This window comes from Leucoraja erinacea, chromosome 20 (genome assembly GCF_028641065.1).
Source record: "Leucoraja erinacea ecotype New England chromosome 20, Leri_hhj_1, whole genome shotgun sequence".
Taxonomy (NCBI): Eukaryota; Metazoa; Chordata; class Chondrichthyes; order Rajiformes; family Rajidae; genus Leucoraja; species Leucoraja erinaceus.
Window position 1 is genome coordinate 20,909,821 of NC_073396.1, and position 15,815 is coordinate 20,925,635.

Below are 15,815 nucleotides of genomic sequence, written 5' to 3' on the forward strand. Positions count from 1 at the left end.
CCCCCTGCCCACACTCCTCCCCCATATAACCCCCTGCCCACATACCCCTCCCCCTACAAGCCCCTCTGCCCACACACCCCCACCTACACACACAACCTCCCCTTCCCGTACATCCCCCCCTCCTCCTCACCACCCTCTCCCCCTCTTCCTACACCTTCCCATCCACACACACCCCTCCTCTCCTCCCACCCCACCGCCACACATAGCACTTCCCTCCTCCCCTCCCCTCCCACACATGAAGAGGAGGAGGGAGTGCTCGGGGATGAGGGGAAATGAGTCGCGTCTGCACAATTAGGGGCGATGGGTGAGTGGTGGAATATTGCGCTGGGGAATGGATTGCGTTGGGGGACTAGGCCTCTCGTGTGACTGGGACCCAACGGGTCCCACTTATAGTAAATACTAAAACTGGCCAGCGATAGGAACACATAACCCATCAACTTCTCTTCCATTAACTTCTCTTCCAGTACTTCTTTGGTATTCAACAATATTTTCTCTCTTACATCCCCACATCCTACATTCAGGATTTCGAGCAAATTACTGCGATTAATCAGTTCCAACTGTAAGCGATTAGCAGAACATCAACGTCCATCTGACAGTGCTTTACAGAAGAAACAGCATATAAATCATGTACCACCACCATGGTTAACAAATTGATGAGAAGGTTTGCAGCACAGCATTTAGGTTTTGTCACCGGGAAAGTGTAATAATGAAGAACGGCAATTCTGGAAATTCAAGTGCTGAATTAAAAAGACTTAAATGATTTTAACCAGAAGAACACAAAGGTGGAGACACTAGAAACTAAAGATGATTGTTTACAGAAAAAGGCACAAAGTGGGTCAAGCAGCTTCCCTGGAGAACATGGATTGGTGTCATTATGGGATGGGAACATCACATCACCTATCCATGTTTTCCAGGGATGCTGCCAGCCCTGTTGAGTTACTCCAGTACCATGTATTTTTATAGAACACTAACCTGGATGGCTATAGGGTGATTTCACTAAAGGTCACTGGAGCGTAGATCCGCACCCACGTGACCAAAATTCTCAAGTGGAGGACACTCGAGGGTTCGGTACATGTTAGTGGATGGGAAAAACGCATTTTCCCACCCGTTAAAAACATAGAAAACGGCGAAGTTGTGAGCTGCAATTTACTGTGCCAGTCGGGGTGACCGTGAGGCACAGCTACCTAGATTTACAGGAAAAAAAAAAAGATAGCAAGTAAGGTAAATTCAAGAGGGAACTGAAGGTGCCAATCCGGCGGAAATGAACAGCCGACATTTGTCGTGGATATTTACAGGTCCAAAATATTGGGAATTATCGCGTTTGCTCGCTGAATTTATCAAAAGTAAGTTAATAATGCCTTACTTTTGATAAATTCAGCGAGCAAACGCGATAATTCCCGATATTTTGGACCTTTAAATATCCACGGCAAATGTCGGCTGTTCACTTCCGCCGGATTGGAACCTCCAGTTCCCTCTTGATTTACCTTACTTGCTATCTTTTTTTTTTCCTGTAAATCTAGGTAGCTGTGCCTCACGGTCACCCCGACTGGCACAGTAAATTGCAGCTCACAACCTCGCCGTTTTCTATGTTTTTAATGGGTGGGAAAATGCGTCTTTTCCCATCCACTAACATGTACCGAACCCTCGAGTGTCCTCCACTTGAGAATTTTGGTCACGTGGGTGCGGATCTATGCTCCAGTGACCTTTAGTGAAATCACCCTATAGAGAGAGAAAAAAATGACCTTGTTGTTCAAATTAAAGCATGCATCAAAAAAGAAATAAAAGCTACTTAATCTCATCTGGGGGGGGCAAATGGTTTCAGTATAAAGGAAGAAAAACATATGGAACTGTAAGTTTCACATTACTTTATACAAGGAAATGTCATTGAAAACTTACTTTGATCTTTTTGCACTGGTTGCTTTGATTTCTCTTGTAGAGACATTGCATTGGTGTATAAAGCAGCTCCAGGCATAGGTCCTAAGATTTTGTTCTTGGGTACCTCAGTAATAGGAGATGTTGCACCCCAACTTGCTGTTCCTGGCTCCATATTCTTCTCTTTGGCGATTCCAGAGAAAGGTGCCACAGAGCTGCAGATCTGGTTCTTGCAAGCTGCTGTGTTCGAGGCCTCAGTCACTTTATCAACTATGGTCATTATTCATTTCTGAAAGAATACGGTGCAAAGAAAGACTGTTATTCACAAGGTCACCTTTAACTATTAGATCATGAGATCATAAGACATAGGAGCAGAATAAGGCCAGTCAGCCCATCGAGTCTCCTCCATCATTCAACCATGGCTGATCTATTTTCCCATTTAACCCCATTCTCCTGCCTTCTCCCCATACCCTTTGATGCCCTTACTAATCAATTTCCACTGTAAAAACACCCAATGATTGTAAACACTGCCATCTGTTGCAATGCATTTCACAGACTCGCCACCCTTTGGCTAAAGAATCTTAACTATTTACACTAAAGACCCCTAATCCATAATAATTCTAACAACCACACATTCTTTAAAATGTTTCCCTCTCTGTATGAATGTTGCATTAAATAGGTGTCAAGGGCAAAATTTAATAAGAGTACTTACTCCTCACCCACTGCTCAACTTTCTATTCATGCATTATAGTTTAATGAAAGTATTAATGCAAGGATTAAGGTGGTTTGTAGAAGTATTATCAAAACAAATTGATTCTGTGCCACAGTGACAATTGAGCACATCAGCTAAATATTTAGATATAGTGTGAAAACAGGTAATTCGGCCCATCGAGTCAGCACTGACCAATGATCACCCCATGCACTAGCACTATCCTACACACTAGGGACAATTTATGAAGTTACAAAGTCAATTAATCTACAAACCTATACAACTTTGGAATGTGGGAGGAAACCAGAGCTCCTGGGGAACATCTATACATAACTAAAACTCTGATATTGTTATCTTTCAGTTTGGTGGTCCGGGAGAGCGCTACGATTTTTCGCCAGTTCACTCACCGTTCACCTGTGCTGCAAGTGCAACAAGATTCGTTCCGATCGGTTGAATGTCGTAAAAACCAGCGAGGATTAAAAATCTTAAAAACCGCGCATGCGCAGATCAATCTCTTCACCTGTCTTCCAGCGCTGCGCCACAGATCGTTTCTTCCCGTCACTCCCCGGGACGGTCCACCCCTTCCTGCACCATCGTGTCTTTACTGGAGCTGAGAATGGCCGGCGGAGGTTTCCAGCTGGACGTTTGGAGGGACCCGAAGCAGCTCAGACCTGCCCCAGCCCAGCGTGGGAGACACAGCCCAGCCCGGAGTCGGAGATGTCGGCAAATGGAAAGCGGAGACTCTGATCCCGGCAGAGGAGAATGACCAGCGCCCGCTGCGAGTCCCCATTGCGCAGTCAATTCCAGCCACTACCCCTCTGGTCCTCTTGGTTGGCTCCTCCCCCACCCCCCGTGATATAACCCTCTCCCCAATGGCTCTTCCCCCGTCTTTTCTCAGAGCTCACCCCCTCCCGCCCACACATCCCTCCCCCCACCCCCGACACATCCTTCCCCTCCACAAGCCCACACACGCCCCCCCTCCCCCCCCCCCCCCCCCGACAAACACATTTGATTGCATTCCTTTATCAAACATAGTCAATGTTCGCTCTGAAGACATTTCCACCACAATAGGGTCGGGGGGGGGGGGGGGGGGGGGGGGGGGGTGAATCAGCGCGGGTGGATAGATGGCAGGGGGGATGGGGGGGGGGGGGGGGGGGGGGGGGGGGGGGTTGAGAAGGCAATCAGTCCGGAATGGATGGATTGAGGCAGGTGAATTAGTATGTATGGTTGGGGTGTGAGGGGAGAGCACAGGGGATCAGTACAGGATGAATGGGTGGTCAGTACAGAATGAATGGGGGTAGACAAAAATGCTGGAGAAACTCAGCCGGTGAGGCAGCATCTATGGAGTGAAGGAAATAGGGAACGTTTTGGGTCGAGACCCTTCTTCAGGCTGTTCCCCCCATTCTTCTTGAATAGCAGGATCAGTACAGGATGGGGGGGGGGGGGGGGGGGGATCAGCGCAGGATGAATGGGGAATGGGGTACAGGATGAATGTAGGGAATTCAGTACAGGATGAATGGGGGGAATTCAATACAGGATGAATGGGGGGAATTCAGTACAGGATGAATGGGGGGGGGGGGGGGGGGAGGTGGGTTCAAGTACAGTGTGGATCGGAGGGTCTGTGCAGGATGAATCGGTATCCCTACAGGGTGAATTAGGGGATCAGTACAGCATGAATGGGGGGTTCAGTGCAGGATGAATGGGGGGTTCAGTGCAGGATGAATGGCGGGGACCAGTACAGGATGAGGGGATCAGTACATGGCCACTGGGAGATCATGTTGGTTAGTACAGTGGAGGTGTTGAGGTGTTGGGCGAAGCGATCGCCAAGCCTACGCTTGATCTCGCCGATGTAGAGCAGCTGACATCTAGAGCAGCGTATGCAAAAGATAAGGTTGGAGGAGGTGCAGGTGAACTCTGTCGCACCTGAAAAGACTGCTTGGGTCCTTGAATGGAGTCAAGGGGGGAGGTAAAGCGACAAGTGTAGCATTACCTGCGGTTGCAAGGGAAAGTGTCCAGAGTGGGGGTGGTTCGGGTGGGAAGGGACGAATTGACCAGGGAGTTACGGAGGGAGCGGTATCTGCAGAAAGCAGACAGGGGAGGAGATGGGAAGAAGTGGCAAGTGATGGGATCAGGTTGGAAGTGGGGAAAATGTCAGAGGATTATTTGTTGTATGTGACGGCTGGTAGGGTGGAAGGTGAGGACAATGGGGACTCTGCCCTTGTTACGAGTGGGGGGGATGGGGAGTGAGAGCAGATCACGGGGTATAGAAGAGACCCAGATGAGAGCCTCATCTATAGTGGAAGATGGGAACCCCCGTTCCCTGAAGAAAGAGGACATCTCCGATGCGGCGATGCCCTGGTGTGGAACACCTCATCCTGGGTGCAGATGCGGCGTAGACGGAGGAATTAGGAGTAGGGGATGGAGTCCTTACAGGAAGCAGGGTGGGAAGAGGTGTAGTCCAGATAGCCATGGGAGTCAGTGGGTTTATAGTGGATGTCGGTCAGTAGTCTATCACCTGCGATGGATATAGTGAGGTCAAGAAATGGTAGGGAAATGTCGGAAATGGTCCAGGTATATTTGAGTACCGGATGGAAGTTAGTGGTGAAATGGATGAAGTCAGTGAGTTGTGTGTGGGTGCAGGAGATAGCACCAATGCAGTCGTCGATGTAGCGGAGGTAGAGTTCAGGGATAGGGCCACGGTACGCCTCGAAGAAGGATTTTTCGACGTACCCGACAAAGAGGCGGGCATAGCGAGGGCCCATGCACGTGCCCATAGCTAAGCCTTGTATTTGGAGGAAATGGGAGGAGTCAAACAGAGGAGGAGAGTATCAGTAGACGGGGGAATTGGTTGGTAAAGCAAGGCATATTGCTCAGGGGAGGTGGGTATATGAAACTTGGCCCGAGTTAGTACAGAGATAGAGCTTTGCATGATCTTCAAACAGAATGAGGCCTTTCAATTAGTCAAGTAGTGGTAGTAACAGGCATGAATAAAGCTTTTGGTGGATGAACTGAAGCAGTGCCCTATTTAGTCATTATATTTTCCTCATAAAATGTTAAAGGTCTGAATATAACCATCTTCGTTTACACTCATACTTTTGATTACTAATGCCTCAGTTGAGGGGGAAACTTCATCAGCTCATCTTGAGATTAATTGAAGAACAGCACCTCACTTTCTGCATGGATAGCAATGTACCCCAATGGAATGAAGATTGATTTCTCAAATTTCAAGTAGCAACCCCTCCGCCCCCTTCTCTTTCTCCTGCCCCCGGGTATGCATAGATCTCTCCACTATCTCCCACCAACCTAGTCAACTTGCTCGTTTCCCCTCTGCCGTACACTCATCTCAAGGTCCCATATCCCACATTTTTTTCTTTTCTCACTCTTTCCCCTTCCACCCATATCTATTTAAACATTTTTTTTTCCTTTACATGGTTGTCCAAGAGTTCTGAATCCATTCCAATTACTGTCATGGTCAAATACCTTTGTACAAAAAATAATGTAGGGTACAGAAATGGAAGTTTCCTAATAATTTTCTGCCAAATACAAGAAACAAGAAATATAATAAAAAGGAACTGCAGATGCTGGTTTCAACCAAAGTAGCCAGAAGGTGCTGGAGTAACTCAGCGAGTCAGGCAGTATCTCTGGAGAAAATGGATAGATGATGTTTAGGGTTTGGGACCCTTCTTCATACTGAGATATCAAACAAAAAATGTCTTCTATTTCTGGCCACATCTTAATTGCACACACACTAAATAAAACAACCCAGGGAACCAACATGGTGGGCTAGAATGGAAAATGATATATAGAACAGAGAACAAAACAGGACAGGAAGATGCCCTTCAGCCCTTAACGGGTGTGCTGAACATGATGTCATGATAAACTAATCTCATCTGTTTGCACATGGTCCATACTCCTCCATTCCATGCAATATCCATGCGCCAATCTAAAAACCTCTTAAACACCAACATATAAAATATACCGTTTTAAATATAAAAATTTATGAACGGTGAGTGGGTCTATCTTCCATCCCTCAACAGGGTCAGTGATCAAAGTTAAAATCTGTTAAAAATCTCCAAATTTAGTAAGTGCATCCGAGGTACATACACAGTAATCCATACACTTTACTGAACTAAAGTATTGAACAATAACTTTTCTTCAGAGTCAGAGAGTTACACAACTTCTGGGATATCCAAAGGGTATCAACATGGTTGATGATATTGTTGTCATGTTAGCACTGGCTGTTCTCTCCAATGGAGAGGTTCCCAATGTCCACAGTTCCATGCCTGTGATGATGCCGTTCATATATGGCAAATTCCCTCCTAGTACTACTTGTTAAAAACCATAAGATAGAGCGAAGCAATCAGGGTTGCTGGAAGATGATTTGTAGTACTATCGTTTATCAGTGTGTGCTATTTATGTTTGAAGAGCTCCACTGTTTCCAGATTCACTTCTCCTTTGACGTACCCTGGGAGTTAGCACAAGGTCACAGGAGAGTGACATCAGCAAGCATGCAGCAGAGTTGCAGGGAAGACCTCCCCAAAGCTGACAGGTCTTACAATCTGAACGCAACAAAATCTGTAGGCAAGTCATAAAAGCATGCTAATAAAAAAACTCAATACTTAATCTAGCTTTTACAATATTGATATGAGTAGAAAATTGCACAAAAGCATATTTGTAACAGCTGCCTACACAGAAAATGGAAAGGAATGTTTTACATTCACTGTACAAGGCAGCACAAATGGAAGAATGAGATGTAAAAATACTGGAAAGAGCACGAATTAAAATGTTAGCACACATTTACCTTTGTGTGAAGAATAATGTAAAGAAAGTTCCTAATATTTTTCTGCCAAATACAAGTAATGCCTTCCTCCATTTCTGGCTATTGCTTAAACAAACCAATTTAAAAAATCCAGGGACACATCGGTAGCGCCAGAATAGAAATCAAAATGTGCAAAATAGTTTTAGGAAAAGTGAGTGGGTTCGTTTTTATCAATCAAAGGGATGAAACAAAGATCACTAACATTCCTCCATAACCAGATTCAGATTAGTCTATCATACACACCAGGTTGCAATGAAATTCCTTGTACACATGAAGCTAGCAGAGTAAATAGCATACATATTGTAAACACAAACACAATATAAAGTGCAAAACAATATAATGGCTCAAGATTGTAGTGCAATTCTTGAAAACAAATTATGTACAATAACCAAATGGGAAGTTAAGAGTAAGAGTAACTAGTAATTCCTTCAGGAGCGGGTGTGAAAGAGGCAATTAGTTCAGGAATCTAATAGCGGTGGGGAAGAAGTTGTTCTTGTCTGGATGTCAGTGCTTTCAAGCTCCTGAATCTTCCCCAGAAAGCAGGAGCGAGAAATCAGAATGGCCAGGATGGCAGGCGTACTTGAAGATAATTCCTGATGCAATGGTTTGTAGTTGCATAAATACAAGAACAATGGTTTAATGGATCTTTGAATGTTATGTGTACCAAAGGTACAGTGAAATGCATTTTTGCACATAGATCAGCTCGATTATTGCCATACATAAAGACAATCCCTGATTAAGTCTTTGAGTCTGAAGAAAAGTTCCGACCTGTTCCTTTACTCCAGAGGTGCTGCCTGACCCGCTGAGTTGTTCCAGTACTTTGTGTCTATCCCCGATTAACTACCCTGTGCATGGAAGCAGCCCACTGAGTCCATATGCAACAGTCAATACATTTTGGTACAATTTTACACAGTCCAAACTACAGCTGGCCATAAATGCTTGTTGCAGCCAGCAGCCCATTCGGTCTGCCAACGAACCATCCTATATCTTCACATATTAATTGCAGTCAGTAAAGGGAAGGTAAAGGCTCAGCAACAAATGGAGTTCTGCCCATGAACTAGCTCCACTGAAGTAATATCTGACTTACACGCAATGTTGCACAATCTGGCTGAAATCCCAAAGATCTTCACACTATGAATTACTTATGAAGGCAAATATTCACTGGTCAGCTGACCATTAGAGGAAGTTTCACGATCCATTCTGAGGTTTCTGTCTGCTTTAAGACAACCATCATTGCTATGCTAAGGAAATCAATGTAACAAGCATTAATGACGACTGTTCAGTGACTCTGACATCCACCATCGTGGAGTACCTTGAGAGGCTAGTCATGGCGCGCACTAACCCCAGCGTCCCAGAAGCCTCGATCCCATATAATTTACCTACCTTCACAACAGGTTCCCTGCAGACACCATTCCCCTGGCCCTGCACACATCCTTGGAAGGTCTGGGTAACAAGGACACCCACGTCAGACTTCTATTTATTGACAATAGCTCCACCTTTAATGCCATACTTCCAACAAAATCATCTCCAAACTCGTGGATGTAGGGCAGCATCCCTCTCTGCAACCGGATCCTCAAATTATGACCCATAATCAGCAAGGATGGGTAATATAACACCCTCCACAGTAATTATAAGGCTGCATTCTCAGTCTCTTATATACTCCCTTTGCACACGATTGTATGGCCAAATTCTGTTCTAACTCCATTCCCAGTTTGCAGATAACACCACTGCAGTGGGCCATATCTCGAACAGTGCCAAGACTGAGTGCAAGTGGATATAAAACTTAGTAATACAGTGTCAAGATAACAACCTCGCCCTCAACGTCAGCAAATCAAAGGAGCTAGTCATGGGTTTCAGGAGGCGGGGTGGAGTGCCGCAGTCTGCATCAATGATGCTGAAGTGGAAATGGTCAAGAGCTTCACGTTTCTGAGCAAAAAAACACCAATTTACCCTGGTCTAACCAAATTGACGCGACAGCCAAGAAAGCACATTATTGCCTCTACTTCCTTGGAGGTTTAAGGAAATTCTGCAGGTCTCCAATGACTCTAACCTATTTCTGAAGATGCACTGTAAAATGCATCCCATCTGAAAGCATCATAATTTGATTTGGCAACTGCTCTGCCAGTGATCGCAAGAAATACCAGAGTTGTGGACTCGGTTCAGTCCATCACACAAACCAGCCTCCCTCACATAGGCTCCATCTAGACCATGCTGCCTCAGGAAAGCAGCCAATATAATCAACGGCGACTCACATCCTGAGCATTCCTTCTTCTCACCATTCCCATCAGGCAGAATATAATAAAACTTGAAACTACATACAACCAGATTCAAGAACGGCTTATTCATCGCTATCATAAGTCCATTGAACGGCCCCTCACAAACTAAGGATGTATTCTCAATCTCTTGGCAGCCCTTCCATTTTTTAAATCTTCAATTTCTCCATAGTTGTATCATTGCATTCTGTTTCATAGAACATCAAACAGTGCACCACAAGAACAGGCCCTACGGCCCACAATGTCTGTGCTAAACATAATGACAAGACTAAGTCTTATCTGCTTTCACATAATCCATATCCCTCCATTCCATGCATATCGACATGCCTATCCAAAAGTCTCCTAAATGCCACTATCATATCTGCCTTATTTACCAATCCCAGCAGCATATTTCAGGCACATACCATGCTCTGTGTAAAAAAATCTAGCACCACACATCTCCTTTAAATTTTGTCCCCATTTCAGTTTGCACTACCTGTTATATTTATGTATGGTGTGATTGCACTCTGGTATAGCATATTTGTCTGGACAGCACTCAATGTTTCTCCCTGTATCTTGATACTTGTGACAATAATATACCAAGACACTGATGGGTCATCTGATCTTGCACGGTGCTGTGAGCTCACAGAAAGAGAGAAGAAATAAAGGCTGGAGTTTGTATCTTTCATTACTTTCCTTAACTGAACTGCGGTTGTGCGGGTCTTGGGGAAACTTTGTTTAAAGGACACACTGGGGGGCGTGTTTTAATGTAATGGGGACGTGGGAAAACCACCGAGGAAAAGACAATAATTTCCATCAATAAACTATTATTTGGAGACTAAATAAACTAAATTATTGAAACTGAGGATCAACAGGGGATCATTAGGCAGAGGCCAGTCCCTCTGCCTGGGTAAAAGCCCTGTCCCACGGTATGAGTTCATTCCAAGAGTTCTCCTGAGCTTGCCCTGATTCAAACTCGGAGATTTACGGTAATGGCCACTCGTCGGTACTCGGGACTCTCGTGGACAATTTTTAACATGTTGAAAAATCTTCACGAGTCTTCCCATGCGTACCTGCCATTAGCGAGTCTTCCCGAGTACCTGCCGTTAGCGCTAAGAGACGTCCCTGAGCTCCGACGTACCGCTACGTTCATTCTCCGTGCTTACCACGAGTTTGATTTTTTTTTTAACTCGGGAGAGCTCTTAGAATGAACTCGTACCGTGGGACATGGCTTTGAAAGAGCAAACTGCAAACTTAAAGAGTCTTTAAATTTAAACCGCAATTTTGATTATTGGGGATTTCTAATACAAGTCTGGGTATAAGTGAATGCATATTTGTGGTTACAGACAGAAGTACTTTTTAAATTGGAAAGGTGTGAATTTTGTCAGTTAATCAGCCCCAGGGCAGATCAGCCAACCAGCACACCAAGTGAATCCAAATACTTTAATTGTTCATTTTAATAATTTAAATTGCAAAAAGTTACAATTATCAAAATGCAGTTTTAAACAATTTATGATTTTTTTTTAAATACACCTTTTCCCCTATTGCTAATGATGTCTAAAGGTCCACTGTTTATTGAAGTGAACTATACTATATTTCCAAAGGCCTGGATAAGGGAACAGGAAGTATAGGTTGGAATTTATACCTTTAATTACCTGCAGTAACAAGAAGTGTGGTTGTGCAAGTCATGGAAGACGTGAAGGTGAGGCTGAGACAGGGCAAAAGGACGACTACAGGAAGAATCTGGAGCTGAAATATCAGCAGAATACCATGAGGGATGTGTGGAGCAGTTTGAAAACCATATCAAACTGTCCAAATCCTCCCACTTCTGTCATGGGGTAAATGGAGACTGACAACCTGCCACCCCTCCCCAATATTTGCACATCCCCACTCCTTTTCACTCTTCACTTTAATTTCATGTATTTTGTGTTTTATGACTGTTGGCAGATCAATTTTCCTCCTGAGATAAATAAAGTTATATCGTATCATATGGAGAAGACAAGCTTAGTTCAAAGGATGCACTGAAGTCTGGGGAATGGGGGAAACAGTTGAGGGAAGAATAAGTGGTGTTTAAGGTGAGATTGAATTGAGCAAACAATCAATCGACAGATTGCCATGGTGCAAGAGAATAAAAAAAAAAAAAATGCAAGAACTGAAAGAAAAGTGTTTTCTCTGGCTTTCCTCAAAAAACCATGGAAACAAAGCTATTAAATTCCTATTTTATTTGTCTTATTGCAGTTCAATGAATATCTTTTCATGCACTCCATGTAGGCAAATGTCAATAACCTTGTTGGTATAACCTAAAAGACGACATAATTCTCATACAATTTAGGTTTAAATATAGCTCTTACTACCAGGAAGAAAGGTTCTTTATCAACCAGAGATAATGTGCTTGAAAAATCTCACTCTAACAGGTAGGTGCCATCTTCACAACTCCCTGTAATATGGAACTGGCTGTTTGGAATCTAACAAACTAGGTCAACTGAAGTCCAGTGACTGTTACAACTAAGGGACATTCTAAGCAAGTACAGTGACCTAGGGTGTACTGTAAGCGGACTGTATCAGATAAAGTAGAAGACCATTTCATTTCTGAGCATTAATGACTTTGATAGAACAAAATATTTACCACAAAATACATAGTTAAAATAAATCAATCCAACCAGATCAAATACTTTAAAAGGTAACCATAATGAATTTTGATAGCCATAGGCTACTTCCTTGCATTCTTCAGCAAGACCCGCTGAGTAAAGTGGATGAAGTGAGCAATTACTGTAAGCAATGGTGCACTGCTTAACATGCAGCTGAAACATGTCAGCACCTTTGCAACATCCGGAACTGGAAATAAAGACGACAATTCAAGTGTATAATGGCTTGTAACAAGTTGTCAAAAGCAAATCGCTTAACCTATTGTGGTAAACTTTTCTATTGTAATTTTTATTTGTTTGGTCACCGGGTGTGAATATCGCCGGCAAGGACAGCAGTTGCAGTCCTTCCCTACATGTTTCCGAACTGACCAAAAGACATTTGGGCAGGTACATGGATGGGAAAGTTTTAGAGGGATATAGGGAAAATGTGGGCAGGTGGGACTAGCATAGATGGAGATGTCTTGGCCGGTATGGACAAATTGGGACAAAAGGCCTGTTTCCATGCTGTGTGATTCTATGACCAGTCAACCACATCAATGGGTCCAGAAGAAGATGGCCTGGGTCAGGCAAGTCAGCAGATTTCCTCCCCAAAGATGATCAGGTTTTTAGTTTGTATTTCAAAATGTTATCTATATTATTAAAAGTAAAATCTTGTCCGCTTTTGACTCACTGCGATGTGATTTCCGAGAGAACGCCGCCACTTACAAGCGTCATTTTTGGCCACCTCGCTCAGAGCCCCCCTCTCCCTCCCCCCTGCCAGATTGGACCAGAGGATTTTTCCCCATCGATGAAAAATCAGAGAGATATTAATGTTTTAAAAGAATTTGCCATTCTCTCTGCTGCCCCTGCTGGCTGCAGGGGGAGGGACTATAAAACGTAGAAGTGTCGTGGCTCATGGCTCTCTGAGCTGCGAATAACACTAAACGCACGTCTACTCCACGGTGAGTCCCCGGGATGTGGTTTTCAGTAAATGTGTTTGCTGTTTGCAAAGTGTTTGCCCAATTAGGTTGGCTTTTTAAAGGGCTTTCAGCAAATGTGTTTTGTTGGCTTGCAAAGTGTTTTTGTCCAATTGGCTTGGCTTTTAAAGGGCTTGCAGTTTTCGGATGGATAAAGCGTGAATAAACATTTTTGTGTTTAATTTCAAAATTGCCGCTCATTCTGTGATTTTCGCTTAGTTGCAAGATGGCGCCGATTACGTCATTTCCGGGTAGCGGCACGCTGGCGCTGAGCGTGTCATTTCCGGTTTGTGGCAAGAAGCGAGAGGATGACGTCAAGATGGCACCGAGTGCAGGCGCCGTTGAATAATTCAAGAGAGCTGACTGCTTTGTCTATGGTGAGTGTGTTTGTTGGATGTTATTTAAAGCACGTTTTTGCTTCAGCAGCAGCAGCCTCTACAGGAGGCTTTAAACATTCGTTTTACACACTGTATATTCAACACGTTCTGAAGTTACTTGGCATTTTAGTATTGGATGAGTGTGTTTGAGTGTGAGTCTGTGTATGTGTGTGCGTGTGTGTGTGTGTGTGTGTGTGAGAATGAGTCTGTGTGTGTGAGTCTGTGCGTGCGTGAATGTGCGTGTGTCTGCGCCCGTGTTTGTGTCTGCGCGCGAGTCTGCGCGTGTGTGTGTGTGAGTGTAAGTGAGTCTGTGCATGTCATTCAGTCCACCCTCTCCCCCTTCTCTCTCAGTACATGTCACCTGTTTTGGGCAGTATTTCTCAGCTGCCAGCCTGCCAGGTCTGAGTGACTGCACTGCCATCAAGAACGATGTTGCTGCACTGAGGGATTGCCAAATCTATCCCTCATTGCTGGCAGTTGATGGGACGCAGCTGTAAAGTTGGAAGCGGCTGTAAAATTACAGCGCTGCTGGGGGGAGGGGGGGAGGGAGAGTTCCTTGCACAGCGTGTGGGGAGTTGGGCAGGAGCGTTGAGAAGGAGGGGATCGGATATCATGCCAGCAACTCACTCACTCACCGCTGCCGCGGCGCTTCGGGCGCGGAGCCACCGCATTGTGGCTGGGGCGGGTAGTAGCTGGGTGGCTGAGAGCGGCCGCCCGGTCCGGACAGCGTAACCGGCCGCCACCTCAGCACCTCCTGCCATCCCGCTCACCTCTGGCAGTGCTCTCCGTCTGAACACCCCTCTCCTGCCGCTCACCGGCCTCACTCATGTCACCCGCTTCCCGCAAATCCTTAAATTCCGACTGCCGCCGGGAGCAGGACATGGCCTCACTTGCTGCACGGGTGACACTGCATGGCATTCACTGTGTCTGTGTCTTTAAAGAGCAAAGATCATAGGGCGGAGCAAGTCAGCGTGATGGACAATAGGACAGCGAGCGGTGGAGCTTACTCCTGTGTCAGCATGAGTAACCTCAATTGTTCCCTTGAACTAGTATTGTCATTCAATAAGATTGTCATTCAATAACTGATTCAACTTGTCCCGGTGTGCTCCTGTTTTTCCCACCATCTCTCCGCCTGCCGACACCCTCCATCCCTTTGATGTTTCAGAGTATGCTATTGGAAGCGATGATTAAAAACACCGATATTGATTGAAGAATACTGGAAAGTGATGCTCTTTAACAGCTTCCAAATGATGAGCAAACAAGTAATGAATGGAAAATTCTTGAGGTTGATAGTAGGCGTATTCTCTATATTGTAAATAACAGTTACATTCCAAAATTATTTGAGGCACGAATACATGTAGCATATTTACTTAAAATGTACATTTCAAAAAATCACCTCTAGCAACAACATTAATAATCATCCACAGATCTACTCATTACACTGTACAAAAAAAATGTTCATGTTAAACCTCAACATAGCCAATGTTTTTGTTCCACAGCACGTGACTGCAAATCAGGTTTTGACGCTCAGCAGAACACGAAAATGCTATTTAAATAATTTAAATGACAATGTAAATACAGCAAAATATTTAATTTTACAGCAAACTTCTTCACAGCCATACATCACAATAAATTCCATCAGACAAATGCAAGTCTACCTTTGGAAACCTGACATTTTAAAAGATACACTGATTGGTGATTAGGAAAATGTACCCTCTAAATTAATGTTGTTCATAAAACGAAAACCACAAATATTATTGGAGTTGTGTCATTTCAATGTCACTGGCTGAGGATACTACATAACCTCACAAAGGATAAATTTTGTTGGACAGCCAGTCAAGAAAGCAGAATAGTAAAAAATTACACATATTATTTTCCTTCATTATTTTACCAAAGTTCACATCCACAAACTGAATATCACAGTCTCAATACATCCATTCTACATCAGAAATGTAGTTACTTACATCCAGATTCCTAATTAGTCACATGTGACTCATGACCAACATGCCTCAAAAAGGTAGCCAGCATCAGAGACCCACACCACCCTGGCTACATACTCATTTCACCCCTGCCATCGGGAAGAAGGCTCAGGAACCTGAAAACTGTAACTTCCAGGTTCGGGAACAACGTCTTCCCTGCAGCCACTTTGCTATTAAACACTACAACCTCAAATAAGCTCTGATCT

The 15,815-nt window shown here is 44.4% G+C and overlaps 1 protein-coding gene across 1 annotated transcript in view; it reads right to left on the reverse strand.

The window, feature by feature from the left end:
• usp42 (ubiquitin specific peptidase 42) overlaps positions 1-15,815 on the reverse strand; it is a 67,912-nt gene that overhangs the window by 46,767 nt on the left and 5,330 nt on the right. Inside the window, exon 2 of the mRNA XM_055651580.1 lies at positions 1,897-2,161. Coding sequence (XP_055507555.1) covers positions 1,897-2,152 — 256 coding nt within the window. The 5' untranslated portion in view covers positions 2,153-2,161. The remainder of the gene's footprint in view (positions 1-1,896; positions 2,162-15,815) is intronic.